The 26,236-nt window shown below is 42.9% G+C and overlaps 1 protein-coding gene across 9 annotated transcripts in view; it reads left to right on the top strand.

Moving 5' to 3' along the window:
• Positions 1-25,775, top strand: part of LOC132394452 (uncharacterized) — a 191,571-nt gene extending 165,796 nt beyond the window's left edge. For 4 of the 9 annotated variants that reach the window (XR_009512330.1, XR_009512329.1, XR_009512331.1 and 1 more), the window contains 3 exons: positions 2,258-2,419; positions 23,832-23,942; positions 24,795-25,775. Coding sequence is in view for 2 of the 9 variants with exons in the window: in XM_059970647.1 (XP_059826630.1) it covers positions 23,832-23,942; positions 24,795-24,887 (204 nt within the window). In the remaining 7 variants the exon portion in view is untranslated. Of the gene's footprint in view, positions 1-119; positions 2,228-2,257; positions 2,420-7,545; positions 8,650-23,831; positions 23,943-24,794 lie in introns of those variants that run through there. The other 5 variants (XR_009512333.1, XM_059970647.1, XM_059970639.1 and 2 more) reach the window with 3 other exon arrangements.
• Positions 25,776-26,236: the final 461 nt, after the last annotated feature.

Below are 26,236 nucleotides of genomic sequence, written 5' to 3'. Positions count from 1 at the left end.
GCCTGGCAACACTGTTGTTACCAAGGTGGACTGTGACCAGCGATGTTGCAGACAATGGAGGGCCTGTTTAATTGGGCTCCTGCTCTGGGAATTGATGATTAAATCTGCTCCATTTGCAGGGATGAGATTTGAAGAAGATTTCGAGTATCCCTCTGCATCATCTATCAAAGCTGAAGTCTGATCACCTTGTAACATCAGTACAGAGTAAATCTGCTTCATATTTAAGCATATGGGCTTGTTAATCTTAAGGCACTCAGCCAATAAAGTTGAATTCATCTTGCCTTTGCTCATTTTAACAGAATGAATTGTTGTGTATACTGAGAACATTGTTTACGCAGATAGCAGAGCCCAGAGTGTCTTTAGAGGGACTGATTCCTTAATGTTATTTGTCTTTCAAGCAATTTAACAGTGTACTATAATCATTCAGTAAGAAACCTGGGGAAGGTCATTGAACAACTTCACTCACTATATATTTGCACGTATTCAGAAATTGCTGTGGTGTGTTGGTCAGGGTGTGACATGCAACAAAAAGACAACACTCAACAAGTGTAAAGAATAAAGAATTATATAAAAAATAAAAGCAACACGCAAAAAATGCTGGAGGAGCATAGCAGGTCAGACAGCATCTATGAAAAGGAATAAACAGTCCACGTTTCGAGCCGAGGCCCTTCGTCAGGACAGGAAGAAAAGGTGGGAGGTCAGAATTGGAAGGTGGGCGAGGGGAGGAAGATGTACAAGGTGGTAGGTGATAGGTGAACTGGAGTGGAGGAGGGGTGAAGTAAAGAGCTGGGAAGCTGATTGGTGAAAGTGATAAAGCATTGGACAAGGAGAAATCTGATAGGAAAGGGTAGAAGACCATTCAAGAAGGGAAGGGGGAGGAGCACTGGAGAGACGTGTTGGGCAGGTAAGATGATAAGGTGAGAGAGGGAAATGGGAATGGGAATGGTGAAGGTGTGGGGCAATTACCAGAAATTTAAGAAATTGAAGTTCATGCCATCAGGTTGGAGGCTACCCAGATGGAATATAAGGTGGTGTTCCTCCAGCTTGAGTGGGCCTCATCATGACAGTGGAGGAGGCCTTGGACAGTCATGTTGGATGGAAATGGGAGTAGAATTCCAATGGGTGGCCACTGGGAGACCCCACTTTTTCAGGCAGATGGAGTGTAGGTGTTTGGTGATGCGGTCTCCCAATCTAGATCAGGTCTCATCAGGATATATAGGAGGCTGCACAGTCTCGGGTCCTGAATGGTCGTGAGGGAGGAGGTGTAGGGGCAGGTGTGGTACTTGTTCCGCTTGCAAGGATAAGTGCCAGGAGGGAGATCAGTGGGAAGGGAGTTGCATAGGGAGTAATCCCTGAGGATAGCAGAAAGTGGGAGGGTGGAGAGGAGGTAAAGATTACTTGGTGGCGGGTTCCTGTTGGAGATGGCAGAAGTTACGGAGAATTTTGTGCTGGACACGGAGGCTAATGGGGTGGTAGGTGAGGACAGGAGGAACCCTATCCCTGGCGATGAGATGGTGGGGTGAGGGCAGTGTTGATGGTGGAGGAAGGAAAGCCCCTGTCTTTGAAGAAGGAAGACATCTCATTTGTTCTGGAATGAAAAACCTCGTCCTGAGAGCAGATGCAGCGGTGATTAGGAACTGAGAGAAGGAGATGGCATTTTCCAGCTCTTTAACTCTTTCAGCTGTCAACCTCCCAGCTTCTAACTTCACCCCCGCACCCCCTTTCCCTTCGCCCAGATTCATCTATCACCAACCACCTTGTACCTCTTCTTCCCCACTCCCCAGCTTCTTACTCTGACTTCTCATCTTTCTTTCCAGTCCTGATTGAGGGCCTTTCACCAAAACTCTTTAATCCTTTCCTGAGATTCTGTCTGGTGTTCCCTCTGTATTTCATGTGTGCTGCCTTCGATTTACCACATCTGCAGATTTTCTCATGTTTGGGGATCAAGAAATGAAGTTATATGTATGGGTATGGAATAAAATATGCATAGATTCCTAAATATCAGTTTGTATTTACAACGTAAACTGCATTATTAAAAAAAAGTTGGAAGTGATCACAGTGAGGCGCTGAGCCTGAGGTACAGAGGGCTGGAGGGAATGTGCTCACTAGAATGGTTCATCAGATTAACTGCTTATGGGAGGAACCTTTTAATGTGGCATGAAGTTTTTGTTTCAAAGTAAATTTGTTATCAAAGTATGCATATGTTACCATATACTGCTTTGGGAGCAATTACTGCAGCTAATGATTTTTTCTGTAGTTTCCGTATATTTTGAGAGGATGCTACACCAAACCTGACAGTAATGCTCGCTACGATGGCAGTGTTTTACTGCACCAGGATGTTCTTGGGAAGATGGAATTTTGCCAACTGTCAACTCCTAGGTCTTCTTAACGATTCAGGTCGCAACAGATGGCCGTCCAGGTAACGTTTAAATGCTGTGAGGGCTTCAGCCCCCAGCATTCTTGCAGATAGCAAGGTTCAAATTTGCAAATTTCTCTCAAATTTCTTCTAATCCCTCCAGCTAATAGCAATCCCCAACATCAATCCCAAACCTGCCAAGGGAAGTGGTCTTTTCTGTTTTCCCTATAGACCTCTTGAAAGATTTTAGTTTTATTTGTCACATGTACATCGAAACTTACAGTGAAATGTGTCATTTGTGTCAAATCAAATCAGTGAAGATTGTACTGGGCAGCCCACAAGTGTCTCCATGCTTGTGGTGCCTTCGTAGCATGCCCTCAATTTACTAACCCTAGCTTCTATGTCTTTTTGGGACGTGGGAGGAAACCCACATGGTCACAGAGAAAATGTATAAACTCCCTTCGGACAGCGGCAGAAATGGAGCTGGTACTGTAAAACAACGTACTAACCACAATGATACCATGCCAGTCAACTATGGTGGAGAAGGTGTCTGGTTACCTCTGTCTTCCTGCACACCCTCAAAAGAAAAAGCAACTCCAGCCTCAACAGTCATAGCTTTAAATCTCCAGCCCCAGTTACATATTTGTAAATATGCCCTACTTCACCCTCTGTAGTGTTGTCACATCCTTCATATAGTCTGCTCGCCAAATCTACACAATTCTTGAGCTGTGGCCTAATTAGTGTTTGGTACAATGTTTCTCTTCTACCCCCATGCTGGTAGAATAATGGACAAAAGTTCACTCGATTATGGGAGAGGTTCCTTTCTTCCAACTTGTGAAGGGTGACACCAAGATTAGGGGTGTAGTGGACAGTGAGGAAGACTATCAGAGCTTGCAGCGAGAGCTGGAAAAATTGCAAATAGAGTTTAATGCCGTCAAGTGTGTGGTGTTGCACTTTGGGAGGACAAACCAGGGTAGGCCTTACACAGGGAACAGAAGGGCACTGAGGAGTGCAGTTGAACAGAGGGATCTGGGAATACAGATCCATAATTACCTGAAGAGGTGTCACAGGTAGGTAGGGTTGTAAAGACAACTTTTGACATATTGACCTTCGTATATCAAAGAATTGAGTACAGGAGATGGGATGTTGTGTTGAAGTTATATGAGACATTGCTGAGGCCTAATTTGGTATTGAGTGCAGTTAGTCACCTGCCTACCCGGAAAGATATCAATAAGATCAAAAGAGTACAAAGAAAAATTGCAAGGGTGTTTCTGGTACTTGAGAGCCTGAGTAATAGAGAAAGGTCAAATAGGTTGGGATTTATTCCCTGAATCAGAGGAGTGTGGTGAACTATGTGCCTGTCTGGACACGCCCCCTGCTGACTGCTCCTGTGGCTCCTCCCACAGGCCCCTGTATAAAGGCGATCTGAGGCCTGACGCTCGGCCTCAGTCTCCAGGACATAGTATGATGGACACTCACTCCTGGTTCCTTCTTCCAGTCAATAAAAGCCGATATCTCGCCTTACGTCTCAGTGTGAGTTATTGATGGTGCATCAAGGAGAATGAGTTAAAATTGGATAGAGGTACACAAAATTATGAAGGGTTTAAACAGGTTAAATGCAAGTATGCTTTTTCCACTGAGGTAGGATGAGACTTGAACTAGATAAAGTGAAAGGTGAAGTAACTTCTTGGCTCTGAGGGTGGTGATAGTGTGGAATGAGTTGCCATGGAAGTGGTTTTGATTTCCATAGAACATTACAGCACAGAAACAGGCTCGACTTTTAAGAGAAGCTTGGATAAGCACTTTTCTTGTAATTGCATCAATATTTGGGTCCAAGATAAGTCTTCAGAGATGTTATCACCCAAAAACTTGAAACTGCTCTCCCTTTCTACTGCTACTTCCTTTATGAGGATTGGTGTGTGTTCCCTCGATTTCCCCTTTCTGAAGTCCACAGTTAGTCCCTTGGTCTTACTGACGTTGAGTGCCAGCTTGTTGTTGAGACACCACTCAACCAGCTGATGTATCTCGCTCCTTTATGTCTCCCAGTCACCATCTGAAATTCTGCCAACAGTAGTTGGTTCATCAGCAAGTATATAGATAGTGTCTGAGCTGTGCCCAGCTACACACTCATGGATGTAGAGAGAGTAGAGCAGTGGACTGAGCACATATCTTTTAGATGTGCCAGTGTTGATTGCCAGAGAAGAAGCGATGGTATTTCTCATCTGCACAGACTGTGGTTTCCCAGTGAGGAAGTCAAGGATCCAGTTGCAGATGGAGTTACAGAGGCCTGGATTTGGAGCTTGTTGATTAGAACTGAGGAAATGATTGTGTTGAACGCTGAGTTGTAATCAATAAACAACAGCCTGACATAGTTGTTACTGTTGTCTAGGTGATCCAAGGCCAAATGGAGAGCCAGTGAAATTGCATATGCTGTAGACCTATTGTGGCAGTTTTCAGTAGGTCCAGATCCTTGCTTAGGCAGGAGTTATTTCTGAGCATTACCAACCTCTCAAAGCACTTCATCACAATAGATGTGAGCGTAATTGGACGATAGTCATTGAGGAATCTCACCCTGTTCTTCTTGGGCTCTGGTGATTGTTCTGTTGTGCTCCCTGACTCCATGAGGAAACAAAAAGCAATGATTTGGCATTATGAAAGAGAAGTACTTCTCCACTGACACATTATTATGGCATAGTAATTGGTGGAAACAATATAGAGGAAGTGATATGGTTAACATAATAACGTGCAGGAAAATTAGGCCTATAACAATGGGTGACTAGCTGGAGTTCATGGAGTGAAGGCAAAAACAAATCTCAAATAGGATGTTAAGTTTGCAGCTAGTAATGTCCAGAAAATTAATCATCATGAAAAATAAAGAAGAGTAGAAACACTAAGGTTTTGTAAAAAAAAACAGGCAGGAATTTATTGCATTCATTTCAAGATCAAAACAACAAGGGAAAAAGGAAATTACACTCAGCGGCCACTTCATTATTTATCTCTTGTACCTAATAAAGTGGCCACTGAGTGTATGTCCGTGGCCTTCTGTTGCTGTAACCCATCCATGCCAAGGTTCACCATATTGTGTATTCAGAGATACTCTTCTGAACACCTCTGTTGTAACATGGTTATTTGAGTCTCTATCGCCTTCCTGTCAGCTTGAACCAGCCTGGCCATTCTCCTCTGACCTCTCTCATTAACAAGGTAATTCCACCCATAGAACTGCCACTCGCTGGATGTTTTTTGCTTTTCACACCATTCCCTGTAAACTCTAAAGACTGTTTTGAGTGAAAATCCCAGGAAGCAGCAGTTTCTGAGATACTCAACCACCCCTTCTGGTAGCAACAATCATTCCATGGTCAAAGTCACTTTGATCATATATCTTTCCCACTCTGATGTTTAGTCTGAACAACAAATAAACCTCATGAAAATGTCTGCATGATTTTACACACTGAGTTGCTGCCACATGATAGCTTGATTATATTTTTGTCTTAGTGAGCAGATGTACCTAAAAAAATGGCCACTGAATATACTGTATGTCCCATAGAGCTGCAGTTAACTCAAGTAATAATCTAATTGACTTACACTCAGACTGTCTGTGATCTCCTCTGATTCCTCCATTCAACTGAAATCTCATGAGATATTGTTGACAGGAAAACCCTTTTAAAAAATTTCCTGTGTGCCTGATAAGTGAAAAATATATTTTAGAAAGTAAGTAACGAATGCCTCTGGTTTACAGGAATTCAATGAGTATTTCACTCTGATGGAATGTGGTACATCCTCTGAATCACTGGTGCACACATGAATCATAGCTGATAAAAATCACAGGAAGCTTTTAAAGGCAGTCAATGAAATCCTAGTGTCTAAAAATTACTGCCAGAGTCAAACAGGTGCTGTGCCTCACTAAACACAGCTCATGCATGTTTATGTTGCACATCATTTGTGGTGAAGAAGTCCTTAACCTGCAATACTAGGTGTGAAAAATCATAAAACCAAAAGACATAGAGGCAGAATTAGGTCCTTCAGCCCATCGAGTCTGCACCACCATTCCATTATGGCCGATTTATTTTCCCTCTCAAGCCCATTCTCCTGCCTTCTCCCTGCCTCCTCACTTGGTTATGTATAGTTTTTCATAAATTCTACTGTATTTCTTGGAAACCCCAACTAATGAAGAACCTATCAACCTCTGCTTTCAATAAGCCAGATGACTTGGTTTCCACAGCCGCCAAGGGGAATTAAATTCCACAGGCTTCCCACCCTCTGGCTAAAGAAATCTCCCCTCTTCGCTGTTTTACATGAAAGTCCTGATACTTTGAGGCTGTACCCTCTGGTGCTAAACTCCCCCACTACAGGAAACATCCTTTCCACATTCACTCTGTTCAGGCCTTTCAATGTTCACTATATTTCAATGAGATCTTCTGAAGTCCAGTGAGTGCAGGCCCAGAGTCCTCACACATTAATCTCTTCATTCCTGGGATCATTTTTATGCACACCTTCTGGATTCTATCCAATGCCAGCACACCTTTATTAGATCAGGGGCTGGAAACTGCTCACAATACTGCAAGAATGGTCTAAACAATGTCTTATAAATCCTCAACATTACATCCTTGCTTTTATATTCTAGTCCTCGTGAAATGGATGTCAACATTGCAGAAAGCAGAAGTACTCTGCAGGTCAGACAGTTCCTGTGTAGAAAGGGGAACAAAGTTATACTGACAGTCTTTGGGAATCTTTTAGCGGGTTGCAGTAGAGGTGGGATTTTCAAACAAGCTCTAACAATGTTAGATCAGAAAAATATTGAAGTGTACATTTTAGTATATAGGGTTGATGGGTTTTGCAAAATGCATTACATATTTTCACATTTGCAGAAGTCAGCAATCCTTCAAAAGTCAGAGATTATCAATGTACGTGGTTGTCACCACTGGTGCTGGAATTGAGAACAATGAACAATCTGCTGGAAAAGCAGTAGCTATGGAGGGAAGGAATGCTCCAGGTGATGCAGTGTTTAAATCAGAAACATGGGATAGTTCTGTTCCTCTGATAGATGCTGCTCAGTTCTTCCAGCAGATTGTTTGCTGACTTTTGAAGAGTTGCATGCCTGAGCTGATGCAGGAGTTCAAATTTCAAAATAAATTTATTATCAAAGTACATCTATGTCACTATATACTACCTTGAGATTCATTTTCCTGCAGGCATTCACAGGAAAATAAAGAAATACAACAGAATTTATGAAAATATAAACATAATTAAAGACAAAGACTGACAAGCAAGCAGTGTGCAGAAGAAGATAAATCGTGGCTGTTTTGCATATCTGTAATTAAATAAACTGTACATCAAACAGAGAAAACAGTACAGGCCATTCAGCCCACTGACAAAGAGAACCACCAACTCTCCAAGCTTTCATAGCGGGGACTTGTTATTATTCCAACTACGAAGTATATTTATTATCAAAATGTGTACCTATATATCACCAAATACAGCCTGGAGAATCATTTACTTTGAGGCATTTATGGAAAAATGTAGTAGAATTCATAAAAAACTATGCATAAACAATTGATGTCCAAAAGAAGACTAACTGTGCATATAATAGTAAATGAATAAATAATCCTGGGAACCCAAAGAGATGAAAGGCGACCTACAACTCAATCTCTAATGCCTGAAGGTAGGATCGACATTGGTATTTCAGGAGGTTGAGCGACTGCACGTTTGCTCTTTGCATATCTGTCATTAAATAAGCTGTACATAATACATAGAGTAGTATAACACAGTTCAGGCACCTTGGCCCATGGGGAAGGAAAACTGCCCAATTCTCCAATCTTGCATGGTGGGGACTTGTTTGAATGCCAACCAGGACATTAAGGACATCTGCTTCAGGAAGGTGGAATCCATGATCAGTGAACTCCACCATTCTGGCCATACCCTCTTTTCATTCCTGCCATCGGGCAGGAGGTACACGAACCTGAACACCCACACCTCAACAGCAGTTTCTCCCCCTTTACCATCAGATTCTTGAACTGGACAGGGTTTAGATTGATCTTAGAATAGGGTCAACATGGCAAAACATGGTGGGTCGAAGAATGTGTGCTGTTCTATGTTAACCCTAGCGTTACCTCAGACTCTATATTTCCTTCTCTCTCAATCTTCCACTCATGTCATTATACTTACTTTGCCATGTACTTTGTACACGTGTAAGTAATCTATAATTAATAATGTTATGTTTGTCCTCGTCTTGGAATGTACTCTTGCTGCGGAAAGCTAACTTTTGTGGTCTTTATACCCCTGTGTATGTGCGTCAATGTCAGCAATAAACTTGGATTTTGGGGTTTTTCAGTGGTACCTTTTCTAGGAGTGTTGAGCGGAAAGAGTTGACCCGTACAATGGAGTGTAAGCAGATGTGTGGTTATTGGTTGTTTCCAAAGGCCTAATACATCATTTGGCTACCCTGCTACAGGAACAATGCGATTGAGCTGGAAAGATTGTAGAGGAGATTTACGAAGATGTTGCCAGGACTTGGTGGACTAATGAATGGAGAAAGGTTGAGCAGGTTGGGACATTTTCAAAGGAGCATAGGAGAATGAGGGATGTATGAGATCATAGATAGGGTTAATGTGCAGGCCTTTCTGCAGCGTTACATGTGGTCGCTAAAGGGAATGAGCTGACAGTGGGAGTGGTTAAGGTAGGTTGTTGAATAGGTACATGGATGTGAGAGGTTTAGAGGGATATGGGCCAGATCATAAGACCATAAGACAGGGGAGCAGAATTAGGCCATACAGCCCATTGCATCTGCACTGCCAATTCATCTTGGCTGATTTGTTATCCTTCTCAACCCACTTTTCTTGACCTCCCTATAACTTTTGATGCCCTTACTAATCAAGAATCTATCAACCTCTGCTTTAAATATACTCAATAACTTGGCCTCCTCAGCTGTCTGAGGCAATGAATTCCACAGGTTTACCACTCTCCTGTTAAAGAAATTCCTCCTCATCACTGTACTAAAAGGAAGTCCTTCTGTTTGGTGTCACTTGCCGGCTGCCCCCAACACATCCAGTTATGTTCTGGACACAAGCCTCAAGTGTCATCATGCATTTTGATGCCAACATAGCATGCCCACAATGCTTGATAGAACAATGGAAAACACAACAAGCAACAGAATAATAACAGCAAAACAAACCTCTTTCCTCCCTCCCCCATCCACCTGCACAAACAGACAGTTCTCCAACTCCAGAAGGGGCGTCCAACCTCTATGCTTTGGCTTCCAGTCTTAGGTGTCAACCCCCAGACTAGCCAATGACGGGACCATAAACTCCAGGCTCAAGGTCAGGGCGTATCGACTGACTGGCCCTTGCTCTGTCTGACCAGTCCTCGTGCCTTCTGTTCATATGACCTTCAAGCACAGAATGGAGGCCTGTACCGCAGATGTCCTTTCTCACTCATATGCACCGCTGACCTTCACGACTAGGCAGAATAGTTTGGCACCTACTGTTTGGGCTAAAGTGCCTGTTTGTGTGTTGTAATTCTCCATGACTCCATCATTTTATTCTGAATGAATTCACCTTTTTATCATCACTGACATTTATTTCCCACCCATGGATGCCCTTGTGGTGGTGGTGAGACATCTTCTTTGAACCACCACATGCTTTGTAGGGAAATGAGTCCCATGGCATCAGATGCAAGGATTCCAGTAGCAGTGAAGAGCGGCAACCTCCTTCCACGTCAAGACGGTGTGTGCTCACAAAGGGAATGCACAAGTGTTGATGTTCCCATGCACTCATTGACCTTGTTCATTGTAGTTGTGGTTATGCATTGGGAGCATTGCATCACCCACAGGAAAACCATCCATGCTAAAGTGAAATTCAGCCCAACATTCATTTTGGTTATACCTCAACCCTGTGAGTAAATCAGATAGCTGTCATGTTATGAATTTTTATGCTTTTGCCTTGCAATGCTGGGCTCCATATCCTACAGTGTGAATGACAATGCTGTTCCTATTAACTTCTTCAACCTGATTCCTCCATTATCCTGACAGACTTTAGTCAGCTCATAACTTCCAGACCTTTCTATTCAAACCACAGCAATTATTTGAAAAGAGAAATACATGCATGGGATGGTATGGAGGGGTGTGGTCCAGAAGTGGGTCAAGTGAGCTAGTGCTTTTTTTCTTTGGCGTGAAAATGAAGGATGAGGGGCAATTTGATACAAGTGTACAAGATGATATAGCACATAGGTCGAGTGTACAGCTGGAGACATTTTTCCAGAGTTGAAATGGCCAATAGAAGGAGGTATGATTTTAAGATGATTGGACAAAAATATAGGGAGGATGGCAAAGGTAAGTTTTTTACAGAGAGAGTGGTGGGTGCATAGAATGCCATGCCAGATGTGGTAGATATATTAGAGGAAGTTAAGAGACTCTTAAATAGACATGTTCAGTGCTGAGCTTATAAATACGTTAGGGTGTTTAGAGGTCAAGAAGGTGGAAGTGTTGGACCTTCTATGGAGTATTAAGGTGGATAAGACCCCACCTGATGGGATTTACCCAGGTTATTGAAGGAGGCAAGAGATGAGATAGCTGGGCCCTTGACCAGTATCTTTGTATCCTCTCCAGCCAAGGTGAGGTCCCAGAGGATTGGCGAGTGGCTAATGTTGTACTTCTATTTAAGAAGAGAACAAGGAAAATCCCGGGAACTATAGACTGGTGAGTTTCATGCCAATTGTAGGGAAACTGCTGGAGAAAATTCTTAGGGATAGCATATATGTGTATTTGGAAACCCTCAGCCTAATTAGGAAACCAGCATGGCTTTGTGTGTGGCAGGTCATGCCTTATCAACTTGACTGAGTTTTTTTGACAAGGTGATGAGAGAGATTGATGAGGGTAGGGCAGTGGATGTTATCTCCATGGATTTTAGTAAGGCATTTGACAAAGTCCCTCACAGGAGGCTATTCCAGAAGATCAGGATGCATGGGGTCTGTAGCGAATTGGCCATTTGGATTCAGAACTGGTTTGTGCATAGAAGGCAGAGGGTAGTGTTTGAAAGGACTTATTCAAACTGGAGGCCTCTATTTAGTGGAATTCCATAGTGATCTGTGCGGGAACCTCTGCTGTTTAAGATGTATCTAAATGACCTGGATGACCATGTAGATGGGTGGAATTGTAAGTCTGAGGGTGACACCAAGGTTAGTGGAGTTGTGGAAAATGTAGAAGACTGGCAAAGAATACAGGACGATATAACCTGTGGCTGAGTTGGCCTGAGAAACAGTGCACTGTTAAGGGCAAGATCATTAACAGCGTTGCTAAGCAGAGAGATCTTGAGATTCAAGTTCATAACTCCTTAAAAGTGACTACACAGGTCGATGAGGTGTTTAAAAAGGCTTATGGAATGCTTGCTTTTATTAGTCGAGGCACTGAGTTCAAAAGTTATGAGGTTATGTTGCAACTTTATAAAACTCTGGTGGGGCCACATCTGGTGTATTGCATACAGTTCTGGTCGCCCCACTATAGGAAGGATGTGGAGGGTTTGGAGAGGGTGCAGAGGAGGTTCACCAGGATGCTGCTTGGTTTAGAGGGCATGTGCTATCACGAGAGTCTGGATAAAGTTAAGTTGTTTTCTCTGTAGCATTGGAGGCTGAGAGGAGATCTGATAGAGATTTACAAGATTATGAGAGGCATAGAGAGAATGCACAGAGAGTATCTGTTTCTCAGGGTTGTATTGTCATGCATTGAAGGTAAGAGGGAATAGGTTGAAGGGGATGTGAGAGATAAGGTTTTTTCACTTGGAGACTGGCAGATGCCTGGTATGATGGTAGAGGTAAATACAGTAGAGGATTTTAAGAGATGTTTGGATAGGCACATGAACATGAGGAAGATGGAGGGATATGAACATGGTGTAGGGTGTTTTTGATTTACTTTTTTAACTGGTTCAGCACAACATTGTGGGCTGAATGGCCTGTTTCTGCATTGTACTCTTCTAAGCTCTATGTTCAATATGGAGGATAGAAAAACAGAGGGCTATGTAGGAGGGAAGGGACAACATCATGGGCTGAGGGACCAGCACTGTGCTGCAATGTACTATATTCTGGCATGTTAGGAAGGGGCCTATTTAAGCTTCAGGCACAACTGTCAAAGCTGCTGCCTCATAGCTCAAGAAACACAGGAGCTGTCTGCATGGAGCTTGTGTGTTCTCACTGTGACCATATGCGTTTTCTCCATGAGCTCCAGTTTCACTCCACGTCCATAAGATGATGAGAGGCATTGATGGTGCGGATAGTCAGAGGCTTTCTCCCAGGGCTGAAATAGCTAACACGAGAGGATACAGGTTTAAGGTGCTTGGAAGTAGGTACAGAGGAGATGTCAGGGGTAAGTTTTTTATGTAAAGAGTGGTGAGTGCGTGGAAAGGGCTGCCAGCAACAGTGGTGGAGGTGGATACGACAGGGTCTTTTAAGAGGCTCCTGGATAGGCACATGGAGCTCAGAAAAATAGAGGGCTATGGGTAACCCCAGGTTATTTCTAAAGGAAGTACATGTTCGGCACATTGTGGGCTGAAGGTCCTGTATTGTGCTGTAGGTTTTCTATGTTTCTATCCCAAAGACATGTGGGTTGATAGGTTGATCACCCTCTCTAAATTGTCTGCAGTCTGTAGATGAGCAGAGTGCTCTGACTAGAGTTCACAAGGAAGTGGTATGGGTAGGTAGCAAACAAAGTTAATGGGGAATAGGATTACTCTAATGAGTTAGCATACATTCAGCTGGTTAAAATTGCCATATTTTGCGCCATATGGAGATATGGAAGTTAGTAGAAGATGCATCATTTGATAGCTTGCTGTTGACTATGAGGGCAGATACCTTCTGTTCACCACAGGGGAGAGTTAATTGGGAACAGTTGTCTTTTGGGCAAGTCCACATCTGACATCTGGAGGCTATTTAAAGACCAACTGCACAGAGGACAGGACAAGTACGTTGCAGTCAGAAGGAAGGACAAGGTAAGAGAACTTTGGATGTTGAGAAAGGTGATGAGTTTATTCAGGGCAAAAAAGTGTACTTATGAGACCATCAGACCACAAGCTGTGGGGGCAGAGTTAGGCTATTTGGCTCATCGAGACTGCTGCACCATTTTCTTTCTCAGCCCCTATCTCCTGACTCCCCTCCCCCACCTTGTATCCCTTCATACCTTCACTAATTGGGAATCCATCAACTTCTGCCTTAAATATACATAAAAATTTGGCCTCCATAGCTGCCTTTGGTAATGAATTCCACAGGTACACTACTCTCTGGCTAAAGAAATTCCTCCATCTCTGTGGTAAAAGGACAACCCTCTATTCTGAGGCTGTGTCCTCTGGGCCTAGACACACCCACCATAGGAAACATTTTCTCCACATCCACTCTATCAAGGCCGTTCACCATTTGATTGGTTTCAATGAGGTCTCCTTCATTCTTCTGAATTCCAGTGAATACAGGCCCAGAGCCACCAGTCTTCAAATGACAAGCCACTGAATCCTGGAATAATTTTTGTGAACCTCCTTTGAACCCTCTCCAGTTACAACACACCTTTTCCAAAATAAGGGGCCCAAAGTTGCTCACAATACTCCAAGTGAGGCTTCACCAGTGCTTTATCAGGTTTCAACATAACATTCTTGCTTTTATATTCTAGTTCGCTTGAAATGAATGCTAACATTACATCTGACTCAACCTGCAAATTAACCTTTAGGAATCCTGCACAAGGACTCCCAGATCCCTTTGTGCTTCAGATATTAGTATTTTCTCCCCATTTAGAAAATAGTCAGTCCTTTAATTTCTTCTACCAAAATGCATGACCATCCATTTTGCCACACTGTATTCCATCTGCCATTTCTTTGCCCATTCTCCTAATCTGTCTACCTCCTTCTATAGCCTCTCTTTTTCCTCCAAACCACCTGCCCCTCTACCTATCTTTATATTGTCTGCAAACTTTGCAACAAAGCAATCAATTCCATCACCAAAGTCACTGACATATAAAGCCTATAAGAAGTATTCACACCCCCTGGAAGTTTTCATGTTTTATTGTTTTACAACATCGAATCACTGTGGATTTATTTTGACTTTTTTGATATTGATCAACAGAAAAAGACTTTCATTTCAAAGTAAAAGCAGATCTCTACAAAGTGATCTAAATGAATCACAAATTTAGAGCACAAAATAATTTGATAGCATAAATAGTCATCCACTTTAATAAGTCGCACCAAATCATCATTAGTGTGGTCAATTGATTCTTAGAAGTCACATAATTAGTTAAATGGAGGTCTGTTTTTGGAGACCTGTGTGCAGTCAAGGTATTTCATTTGTTTGTAGTAAAAATACATCTGTATCTGGGAGGTCCAACTGTTGGTGAGTCAGTGTCGTGGCAAAGACTACATCATGAAAACAGAAGAACACCCCAAGCAACTCATGAAAGCACAAGTCAGGAGATGGATACAAGAAAATTTCCCAAGTCACTGAATATCCCTTGGAGTACAGTTAAATCAATCATCAAGAAACAGAAAGAATATGGCACAGCTGTAAATCTGCCTAGGGCAGGGCATCCTCAAAAACTGAGTAGCCCTGCAAGAAGGGGACTAGTGAGGGAGGCCACCAAAAGGCCTCTGATGACTCTGGAGGAGTTACAAGCTTCAGTGGTTGAGATGGGAGAGACTTTGCAAACAACATCTGCTGCCTAGGTGCTTCACCAGTCATGGCTTTATGGGAGAGTGGCAAAGAGAAAGTCACTATTGAAAAATATTCAATGAAGTCTCAGCTAGAGTTTGCCAGAAGGTATTTCAGAGATTCTAAAGTCAGCTGGAAGAAGATTCTATGGTCGAATGAAACCAAAATTGAGCCTTTTGGCCATCAGACTAAATGATATATTTAGTGTAAGCCAAACACTGCCCACCATGGAACATGGTGGTGGCTGTATCATGCTGTGGGGATGCTTCACTGCAGCAGGCCCTGGAAGGCTTGTGAAGGTAGAGGGTAAAATGCATGCAGGAAAGTACAGGGAAATCCTGGAGGAAAACCTGACGCAGCCTGCAAGAGAACTGTGACTTGAGAGGAGATTTGTTTTCCAGCAAGACAATGACCCCAAATATAAAGCCAAAGCTACACAGGAACAACAAAGTTAATGTCCTGGAGTGGCCAAGTCCCAGTCCAGACCTCAAAGCAAATGAGAATTTGTGGCTGGACTTGAAAAAGGCTCTTACATTCACAGTCCCCATGCAATCTGACAGAGTTTGTGTGATTTTGTAAAGAAGAATGGGGAAAAATTGCAGTGCAAAGCTGATAGAGACCTGTCCACACAGACTCCAGGCTGTAAATGCTGTCAAAGGTGCATCTACTGAATAACTATGCAATCAATTATTTTGTGTTAAATAATTGTAATTAATTTAGTCTTATTTGTAGAAATTTGTTTTCATTCAGATACAAGTGTCTTTTCTGTTGATCAGTGTCAAAAAAAGACTATTTAAATCCACTGTGATTCAATGTTGCAAAACAATAAGACATGAAAAATTTCAAGTGGGATGAATACTTTTTACATGCAATGTAAAACATAAAAAGAAATGGTGCTAACACAGACCCCTGTGGAACGGCACTCGCCAGCGGCAGCCAACCAGAGAAGGCTCCCTTTTTTCTTACTCTTTTCCTCCTGCCCATCAATCACTGCTTTATCAATGTTAGAATCTTTCCTGTAAAACCATGGGCACATAGCTTGTTAAGCAGCTTCATGTATGGTACCTTATCAAAGGCCCTGCAAAAATCCAAGTACACATAATCAACTGATTCTCCTTTGTCTAACCTGCTGGTTATTTGTTCAAGGAATTCCAACAGGTTTGTCAGGCAAGATTTTCCCTTGAGGCTGACTACGGCCTATTTTATCATGTGCTTCCAAGTACCCTGAAACCACATCCTGAACAATCGGCTCTAATTCTTCCCAACCACTGAGGTCAGACTAACTGTTCTATACTCTCCTTTCTTCTGCCTCTCTCCCTTCTTGAAGAGTGGAGTGACATTTGCAATTTTCCAGTCTTCCAGAACCATTCTAGAATCTAGTCATTGTTGAGCCACCTTTTAGCCATCTCTTTCAGAACGAACCAGTGATTAAGTCCAGACCCAGAAGGCACTGCCTCAGAACAGGACATCTGTTTAGAACAGATATGAGGTAGAATTTCTTTATCCAGAGGGTGGTGAAACTGAAATTCATTGCCTCAGACAGCTGTGGAGACCAAGTCATTGGGTAAATTTAAAGCAGAGGTTGATAGGTTCTTGATTAGTTTGGGCGTCCAAGAAATACAGTAGAATTTATGATAAATTATACATTAACAAATGTTTATAGGTAGAAGCCAGGAGAATAGGTTTGAAAGGGAAAATAGATTAGCAATGATGGAATGGCAGAGCAGACTCAATAAGATAAATGGCCTAATTTTGCTCGTATGTCTTATGGTTTTAATGTTGTTTAAATTAATCACAAAACTCTTAATAGGATTGATGGAGTAGATGTAGAGCTGATGTTTCCAGTGACATGATGTCTGCTTGCAGGGGTCACTGTCTCATATGTGTAACTGCTGCAGGACGTAGATGAGAAGAAATATCTAATGTGGCTTTGAATTTTCAACACAGAACGCCCATAAGTTACTAACCCTCCAGATTCCCCATTTCCTCCCACATTCCAAAGACGTACAAGTTAGAGTTAGGGAGTGCGGGCATGCTATATTGGCGCCGGAAGCAGAGCAGCATTGAGAGGTATAGACTGAGTGGTGAGCCAGAGACTTTTTCCCAGGGCAGAAATGGCTAATTTTAGGTGTTGTATAAGGTGATTAATAAAGTGATTTGAGGAAAGTATGGGGGGGGGGGGGGCGGGAATGTCAGGGTTTTTACAGACAGTGGTGCCAGGGGTGGTGGGAGAGACATTAGGGGCTTGAAAGAGACTCTTAGGCAGGCACATGGAGAATAGAAAAATGGAGGGCTATGTCGAAGGGAATGGTGAGATTGATCTTAGAGTAGGTCAGAAGGTTGGCACAATATCATGGGTCGGAGGATCTGTACAGTGCTACAATGTTCTATGACACTTGCAGTCTGCGCCCTGCACAATTTTTGTGTCGGTCATTGATGCAAAACAACACTTTTCATGGTACACATGCTAAGCTTTAATCTTGGAAAACTTTTATTCATAGTCTTTGCATTAATTCAGAGGAAGAAATTGGCAATCTTCTCTCTGGGTTGATTCCGCTCTTCCACAAGGCTTCCCGTCCACTGAGAGAAGTACGCTGTCATTTTGTGGCTTTCAAAGCTGATGATCCAGTTAATGATACTAGAAGGAAATGACTCTCAGTGAGGCCTTGCTGAACCACAAATATTTTTGGCACCAAGCTATGCTTGGGGTGGAGTGTGGAACTGGCATTCTAACTGCTTCACACTGGGAGTAAGGGTTCACTTAGAATAGAATCAGTGAGACATCACTTCTGAGTGCACTCCCCGTCTCTCCTTTTCCATTAATTACTGCTTTTGGTGCTTGGATAATCTGAAGCACAGCACCGGACGTGGAAGCAACTTGCGGTTTTTTTTTTGTGGAAAGTGTCTCTTCTGTTAAAGAGGAAATTATAGGACTGATCAGGGATAGTCAGTGTGGTTGTGTGCATTGTGGATTATGTCTAACCAATCTGATAGAGTTTTTTGAGGAAGTTACCAGGAAAGTTGATGAAAGAGAAGCAGTGGATGTGGTCTACATAGACTGTAGCAAGGTCTTTGACAAGATACTGCACGGCAGATTGGTCAAGAAGGTTCAGCTGCTTGGCAAGATGAGATAGTAAATTGGATTAGATATTGGTTTCACAGGAGAAGCCAGAGAGTGGTAGGAAATGGTTGCTTCTCTGGAGGCCTGTAACTATTAGTGTGCCGCAGGAATTGGTGCTGGATCTGTTGGTGTTTGTCATCTATATCAATGATCTGGATGATGTGGTTAACAGGATCAGCAAATTTGCTGGTATCACCAAGATTGGGGGTGTAGTGGACAGCGAGGAAGACTATCTTGGCTTGCAGTGGGATCTGGGCCTGCTGGAAAAATGGACCGAAAAATGGGAGAATCAATTTACGCAGACAAGTCTGAGATGTTTCACTTCAGGAGGACCGACCAGGATGGGTCTACTAATGAGCAGTAGGGCACTGGGGAATGTAGTAGAACTGAAGGATCCAGGAATACCGACAGATTTTTTTAAAAAATGGCATCATAGGTAGATAGGATCGTTAAGAAAACATTTGGCACATTGGTATTCATAAATTAATGCACTGAGTACAGGAGTTGGGATGTTATGTTGAAATTGTTTAAGGCATTGGTGAGGCCTAACTTGCAGTATTGTGTGCAGTTTTGGTGAATTAACTAAAGGAAAGATATAAATAAGATTGAAAGAGTACAGAGAAAATTTATAAGGATGTTGCTGGGTCTGGAGAACCAGAGTTATATAGAAAGACTGAATTGATTAGGACTTTATTCCTTGGAACGTAGAAGACTGAGGAAAGATTTGATAGAGGTATAAAAAGTCATGAGGGGTACAGATAGGAAAGATGTAAGCTTTGGACCAGAGTTATAGAGTCATACTGCACTACTGCACAAAGCAGGCCCTTTGGCCCATCTACCCCATGCTGAACAGCTATTCTGCCTAGACCATAGGCCTCCGTACTCCTCCCGTCCATTTTCTTATCCAAATTTCTCTTAAACACTGCAATTGAATCCATATTCACCATGTCTGCTGACAGCTTGTTACACACTCTCATCACCCTCCGAGTGAAGAAGCTCTCCCTCCCATGAAGGTGAGTTTACCTTGGAGATTGCAGTGCCTATGACTTCAATAGTTGCCTTTATATAAAAGAGTGTATTTGTTTATTCTAAATTCGATAAATCTTTGGAAATATAAGACCGTAAAACATAAGAACAAAATTAGGCCATTTGGACCATCAAATCTGTACCACCATTCCATCATGGCTGATTTGTAATCCTTCTCAATCCCATTCTCCTGACTTCTCCCCATAACCTTTGACTCCCTGACAACCACTACTTTACATATATATACAATGATTTAGCCTCCATAGCCACTGTAGCAATGAATTCCACACATTCACCACCCTCTAGCGAAAGAAATTCCTTCCCTAAGGAATTATTCGTTCTCTAAGGAGATGTTCTTGTATTCTGAAGGTCATCCGTCTGGCCTAGACTTTCCTCGCTATAATAGACCATAACATATAGGAGCAGAATTGGCCAATCTTTCCCCATGACTCAGTGATGCCCACATCACAGCTGCCAATCTCTGACCATGCTACCTTATTCAAATATAACACCTTCAGCTGTGCATTCATCATCATGTTCAATGTTGCCTTTATTGTTGCACTTCAACTTATCCTATTGACAGCAATTATGTCCTATAATTTGCCTGTCCTTCCACATTGACTCACTACACACTGCATCTACTTGTATATCAACTGCAGCGTCCTCAGCCCTATCACTCCGGTTCCAACAAAATCAGTTGTAGAGCCCTTGAAAGTGAACCCATTTGTCGTGGAATCATCTCAGTGTTGATGTCTGGCCCTGGCTGAGACTTGTGGGCTGAGCACAACTCCCTGCCAGGTCAAGCTTGCTAGTATTACACCATGCTTAGCAGATAAGGTGGGTAGTGAGGCTGGCAAGCTGAAAATCAGCCCACTCTCTTCTCTGAAGGAGGGAGGGAGAGTCAGGGAGGGAAGAAGGGAATTTAAGGTAAAATTAAGTCCAACAGTGATGTGCAACAGAAAAGCTAAAAGACACACAATTATAAATACAAAGCGATTCTGCAGAGGCTGGACATCCAGAACAACACCAGGCAACATCTATGGAAAGGAATAAAGAGTTGACGTTTTGGGCTGAGACCCTTCATGAGGGCTGGAAAGGAATGAGGAAGAAGCTAGAGTACTCAGGTGGGGGGAGGGGAAGGGATACCAGATGGCAATTGATAGGTGAGGGGGAAGGTAGGTTGGTGGAAGAGGGGAACGAAGTGAGAAGCTGGGTGGTGACAGATAGAAGAGATATAGACAGGGCTGAAGAAGAAAGAATCTGACAGGAGAGGGAAATGGGGCAAGGAAAATCAAAGGAGGATGGGAAGCAGGGAAGTGATGAGAAGAGGAGGGGTAAGGGGGAACCAGAATGGGGAATGGGGAAAAAAAAAGACGAGAGGGGAGGGTTGAGAAATTATTGGACATAATTATATCCACTTGAATGGCCACACATGTCCAAATAAACATCATTTTCAGCATTATCTGCATGTAGTCATTTCCTTCTCATTGTAATAGCAAGAGACAACACAGTTTGCAGCTGCTTAGTCTGTGCTTCCAGCCGCTGCAGTGTGGGACTTGCCAAAAAACTGACCATTTCAGATTTTCGATCTGGCAGTTACATTGCAAGTTGGGTGCCATTCAGTTATCTTGGCTTTAAGCACTGTGTCCGTTCATTGTACACTGTGATGATTCATGTGACCCTCCTCCTAAAATCTCAATTCCTCCCATGACATTATGGAGTTGGAACTTCCAGGAATTAAACCAAATCATCCAAAAAACGCGATGACGTTTGGTGTCTGCTGCATTACAGTAAGCGTCTGCTTTGTTTACAGCACAGGAGGAAAAGCAGAGAGTGGAAGTTAAATGAGACCACCAAAGATAATCTTTTGCAAATTACGCTTGCTCATAATTAGTAGATTATTCATTGTTTAAAATTAGATTAGATTTAGATATAGAAGGCTTAATTCTGCTCCCGAGTCTTAGGGTCTTAGATTTATTTATCATATGTACGATGAAACACACAGTGAAACTTGTGTTGACAACTAACACACCCGGAAATGCATTGGGGACAGCCCACAAGAGTCACCACACATCCCTGCACCAGTGTAGCACACCCACAAAACTCAGAAGAATGACACAGAACACAACAAAAATTAAGCAGTATTGGGCTCAGTGTCCAAGAAAAGATGTGCGGGCATTGGAGAGGGCCCAGAGGAGGTTTACAAAAATGATTCTGTGAATGAAAGGGTTAATGTATGACAATCATTTTTGGCTCTGAATGTGTACTAGCTGGAGTTTAGAAGAATGGGGATGGTATCTCATTGAAACCTATCGAATAGTGAAAGGTCTAGATGGAGTGGATGTGAAGAAGATGTTTCCAGTACTGCGTAAGTCAAGGACGAAAGGGCAGAGCCTCAGAGTAGAGAGTCGTCCATGTAGAGCAGAGATGAGGGGGAATTCCTTTAGCCAGAGGGTAGTGAATCTGTGGAATTCATTGCTGCAGGTGGCTGTGAAAGTCAAGTCACTGGGTATGTTTAAAGCAGAGGTTGATGAGTTCTTAATTAAACAGAGCATCAAAGGTCACATGGAGAAAACAGGAGAATGGGGTTCAGAGGGACAAATCAGCCATGATGCCCTAATTCTGCTCCTATGTCTTATGCTCCAGCAAAACAATAACAGTGAAAGAAGCCCCTTTCCTCCCTTTCTCCCACATTCCCATATACACCCATGGACTTTTAGAGGTTTGCAGACCTCGACTTCTGATTGATCTTCAACCTTCGATCCAGACCTCTGATTGACCCTTGACTGAACAGAACTGAGAACAAAGTTCTCCTCATCCTGGAAATATGAAGCAAAGCAAAATACTTGAAAGATCAGGCAGCATCTGTGGAGAGAAATAGAATTAATGTTGTGGGGTTTTGCCTGACTGTTGTGCTGTACATATCGTATGTTTTAGATTTTGTCTACATTTGTTCTAGCAGTCCACTCATTTACAATTGTTACTTTCATGTTGAATGCTGCACACTTGTAGTTGCTTAAACTGAGTACAGATCTGAGAAACTTAAGTATAATCTTTATTATTATATAATATATATAATATAATCATACGGTTTAAGACGGTGTTGGTGAAGCACAGTGGTGTCATGCTGGCAGCAAACACAACTATTAATTACGTTATCAATCACACTTTTTCTCAAAAACGATCACTGCAATCAATTGGCTGTAGCTTCATTTTTGGAGTTGAGCTTTTGAACTGCCTATGCCACCTGGCATTTTTGTGGTGTGAACTGAAATCTTGAAGGTGCAAGATGATTGCGGCTTAGTGTGTACAGACCAAAGCGAGGCGGCGGGGTCTGAGCCCAGGCCTGAGAGTAAGGAACAAGCCAATACTTGGTCACTGCTGGAGTGGACTTGGAGGCAATTTGAAGAGGTAGAACCGAAGCAAAGCAGAGGCGAGGTGGCAGGGCCTGGGTCCAAGAGTGAGGAACAACCCACTATTTAGCCAACTTAAGTGCTGGGCCAGATTGGAAACGTTGGGTTTGGGCCAAATTGAGCCAGCGGGACCCAAAGTGGCAGGGCCCGGGTCCAAGAGTGAGGAAAAGCCAATTTAGTCAATTTCAGTGCCGGCCCAGATTGAAAAGGTCATGGTGTTGGGACTAGAGGCAAGGGACAGGCTGGTGTTCAGCACGCTGCTTTGTGAGGCTTACTCATCTCTGTGCTGACCTGGGGCTGTGGCTTGCAATTAACGGGCTCCAAGATTGGTTGTGACTGGTTTCGTAGCTGTGGACTTATTTCATAAACTTCACTTCTGAATATTATTTGCTTATTTTTATTGTTTGCATGGTTTGTTTTTTTTTTCTGCACACTGGGTTTTCGAGTTTTTAATTGGTCCTATTGGGTTTCTTTGTTTTGTGCCTGCCTGTAAGGAGATGAATTTCAAGGTTGTAAACAGTGTACTTACTTTGATCATAAAAGTACTTTAAACTTTTTGGAACTTTTTGTCTCCTTATCTGAGAAAGGAAGTGTTGGCCTGACTTGTGGTAATTGATAATTGTTGTTAACTGTACTGTAGAGTGAGGCTTTGCTTAGCATGGCATCCATGCAGCTCATGTCAAAGTATAAGTACATCAAGTAGTCTAAATGGAGGAACAATAAGAGTTAAATTTGGCATTGTCTTCAATACAGACATTGTGGATCAAATGACCTCGCTGTGCTGTACTGTTTTATTTGAGGAACACTCCTAAACTGCAAGGATAAACCAATCCCAGATGCATGGTGAGACACTTTGTAAAGTTGCATAACATTTGGTCTCCAGGATTTTGTGTGTGTTGCTCTGGATTGCCAGCATCTCAAGACTTCATTGTCATTCTTCAGTACAGCAATGTAAGGAGAACAAAATGATTGTCACTCCGGATCCAATGCGGCAGAAAAAAGAAACACAGCAAGTATAATAAAAAACCACAAAAACACAATCAATATAAATATAAAAGCAATCCTATAAACCAGAGTGTACAAGTCACTATTATATACATACCTTAGACTGATATAAAGTGGTTCTAGGAGATGCCATCATTGGTGGCTGTGCCTCTGCCCACCTTCTTATTCTGGCTTCTACCTCTTTCCTTTCCAGGCTGATGAATGGTGTTAGCTTATAATATCTACTGTTTATTCACTTCCATAGATGACGCCTGATCTGCTGAGTTCCTCCAGCGTTTTTTATGTGTTACTCTGGATTTCTGGCATCTGCAGTATCTCTCGCATTTGTGACCATGGTCCACTTACTGAGACCCAGGTAACCCGCTTCAGCTACTCTGATGACACTCTTTGTAGGTGACCAGGTAACCCGCTTCAGCTACTCTGATAACACTCTTTGCAGGTGACCAGGTAACCCGCTTCAGCTACTCTGATAACACTCTTTGCAGGTGACCAGGTAACCCGCTTCAGCTACTCTGATAACACTCTTTGCAGGTGACCAAGTAACCCGCTTCAGCTACTCTGATAACACTCTTTGCAGGTGACCAGGTAACCCGCTTCAACTACTCTGATAACACTCTTTGCAGGTGACCAGGTAACCCGCTTCAGCTACTCTGATAACACTCTTTGCAGGTGACCAGGTAACCCGCTTCAGCTACTCTGATAACACTCTTTGCAGGTGACCAGGTAACCCGCTTCAGCTACTCTGATAACACTCTTTGCAGGTGACCAGGTAACCCGCTTCAGCTACTCTGATAACACTCTTTGCAGGTGACCAAGTAACCCGCTTCAGCTACTCTGATAACACTCTTTGCAGGTGACCAGGTAACCCGCTTCAGCTACTCTGATAACACTCTTTTTTTTGTTGGTGCAAGTTCTAAATAGCGAGCTGTTTACTCCATGGCAGGTGCAGGATTCTGGAGATTTAATGCATATCAGAAACTAACAAGTTCCTCCAGCATTTTGTGTGTGTTGCTCTGGATGTATGGTGGAGAGCATTCTAACTGGGTCAGCCATTCCCATTGTTACCCTCAGGAAGGAAGTACCAGAGCCTGAGGACACACACTTAATGTTTCAGGAACACTATTTCTTAACTCTCATTTTGAACCACTTACTTTTTAAAATTTTTATATAATGCTTATTGTGTTCAATTCTGGTCACCTCATTATAGGAAGGATGTGGAAGCTATGGAAAGAGCGCAGAGGAGATTTATCAGGATGTTGCCTGGTTTGGTGACCGTGGTGGGACTCATCAGCAAGAATGACGAGTCAGCTTACAGAGAGGAGGTGCAGTGGCTAACGGACTGGTGCAGAGCCAACAACCTGTCTCTGAATGTGAACAAAACAAAATAGATGGTTGTTGACTTCAGGAGGGCACGGAGTGACCATTCCCCGCTGAACATCGACAGCTCCTCGGTAGAGATCGTAAAGAGCACCAAATTTCTTGGTGTTCACCTGATGGAGAATCTCACCTGGTCCCTCAACACCAGCTCCATAGCAAAGAAAGCCCAGCAGCATCTCTACTTTCTGCGAAGGCTGAGGAAAGTCCATCTCCCACCTCCCATCCTCATCACATTCTACAGGGGTTGAATTGAGAACATCCTGAGCAGCTGCATCACTGCCTGGTTCGGAAATTGCACAGTCTCAGATCGCAAGACCCTGCAGTGGATGGTGAGGTCAGCTGAGAAGATCATCAGGGTCTCTCTTCCCGGCATCACGGTCATTTACACTACACGCTGCATCCGCAGAGGAAACAGCATTATGAAGGACCCCATGCACCCCTCATACAAACTCTTCTCCCTCCTGCCGTCTGGGAAAAGGCACCAAAGCATTCGGGCTCTCACAACCAGACTGTGTAACAGTTTCTTCCCCCAAGCTATCAGACTCCTCAATACCCAGAGCCTGGACTGACACCTTGCCCAACTGTCCTGTTTATTATTTATTGTAATGCCTGCACTGTCCTTGTGCACTTTATGCAGTCCAGTGTAGGTCTGTAGTCTAGTGTAGCTTTCTTTGTGTTTTTTTTATGTAGTTCAGTCTAGTTTTTGTACTGTGTCATGTAACACAATGATCCTGAAAAATGTCGTCTCATTTTTACTATGTACTGTACCAGCAGTTATGGTCGAAATAACAATAAAAGTAACTTGATTTGACTTGGAGAACAAATCATATGAAGCAAGGTAAGTAGAGCTGGGACTTTCCTCTTTGGAGCGTAGAAAAATGAGAGGGGACTTGATAGAGGTCTACATGATTATGAGAGGCATAGATAGGGTGGATAGTCAGTACCTGTTTCCCAGGGTACCAATAGCAAAAACCAGAGGGCATATGTACAAAATTAAGGGAGGGAAGTTTAGGGGGGACATCAGGAGTAAGTTTTTTACACAGAGGGTTGTGAGTGCCTGGAATGACTTGCCAGGGATGGTGTTGGAGGCTGAAACATTAGGGGTATTTAAGAGCCTCTTGGACAGACATATGGATGAAAGAAAAATGGAGGGTTATATGGGGTAGTGTGGGTCTAGTACTTTTTTTTAAAGGATTATATGGGTCGGCACAACATGGAGGGTTGACGGGGCTGTACTGCAGTGTTCTATGGTTTATTATCATTTATTGATTT

Source organism: Hypanus sabinus, chromosome 1, assembly GCF_030144855.1.
Source record: "Hypanus sabinus isolate sHypSab1 chromosome 1, sHypSab1.hap1, whole genome shotgun sequence".
NCBI classification, from domain to species: Eukaryota; Metazoa; Chordata; class Chondrichthyes; order Myliobatiformes; family Dasyatidae; genus Hypanus; species Hypanus sabinus.
The sequence above is the reverse complement of the archived record's forward strand: the minus strand, read 5'-3'. Positions and strand labels throughout refer to the sequence as shown.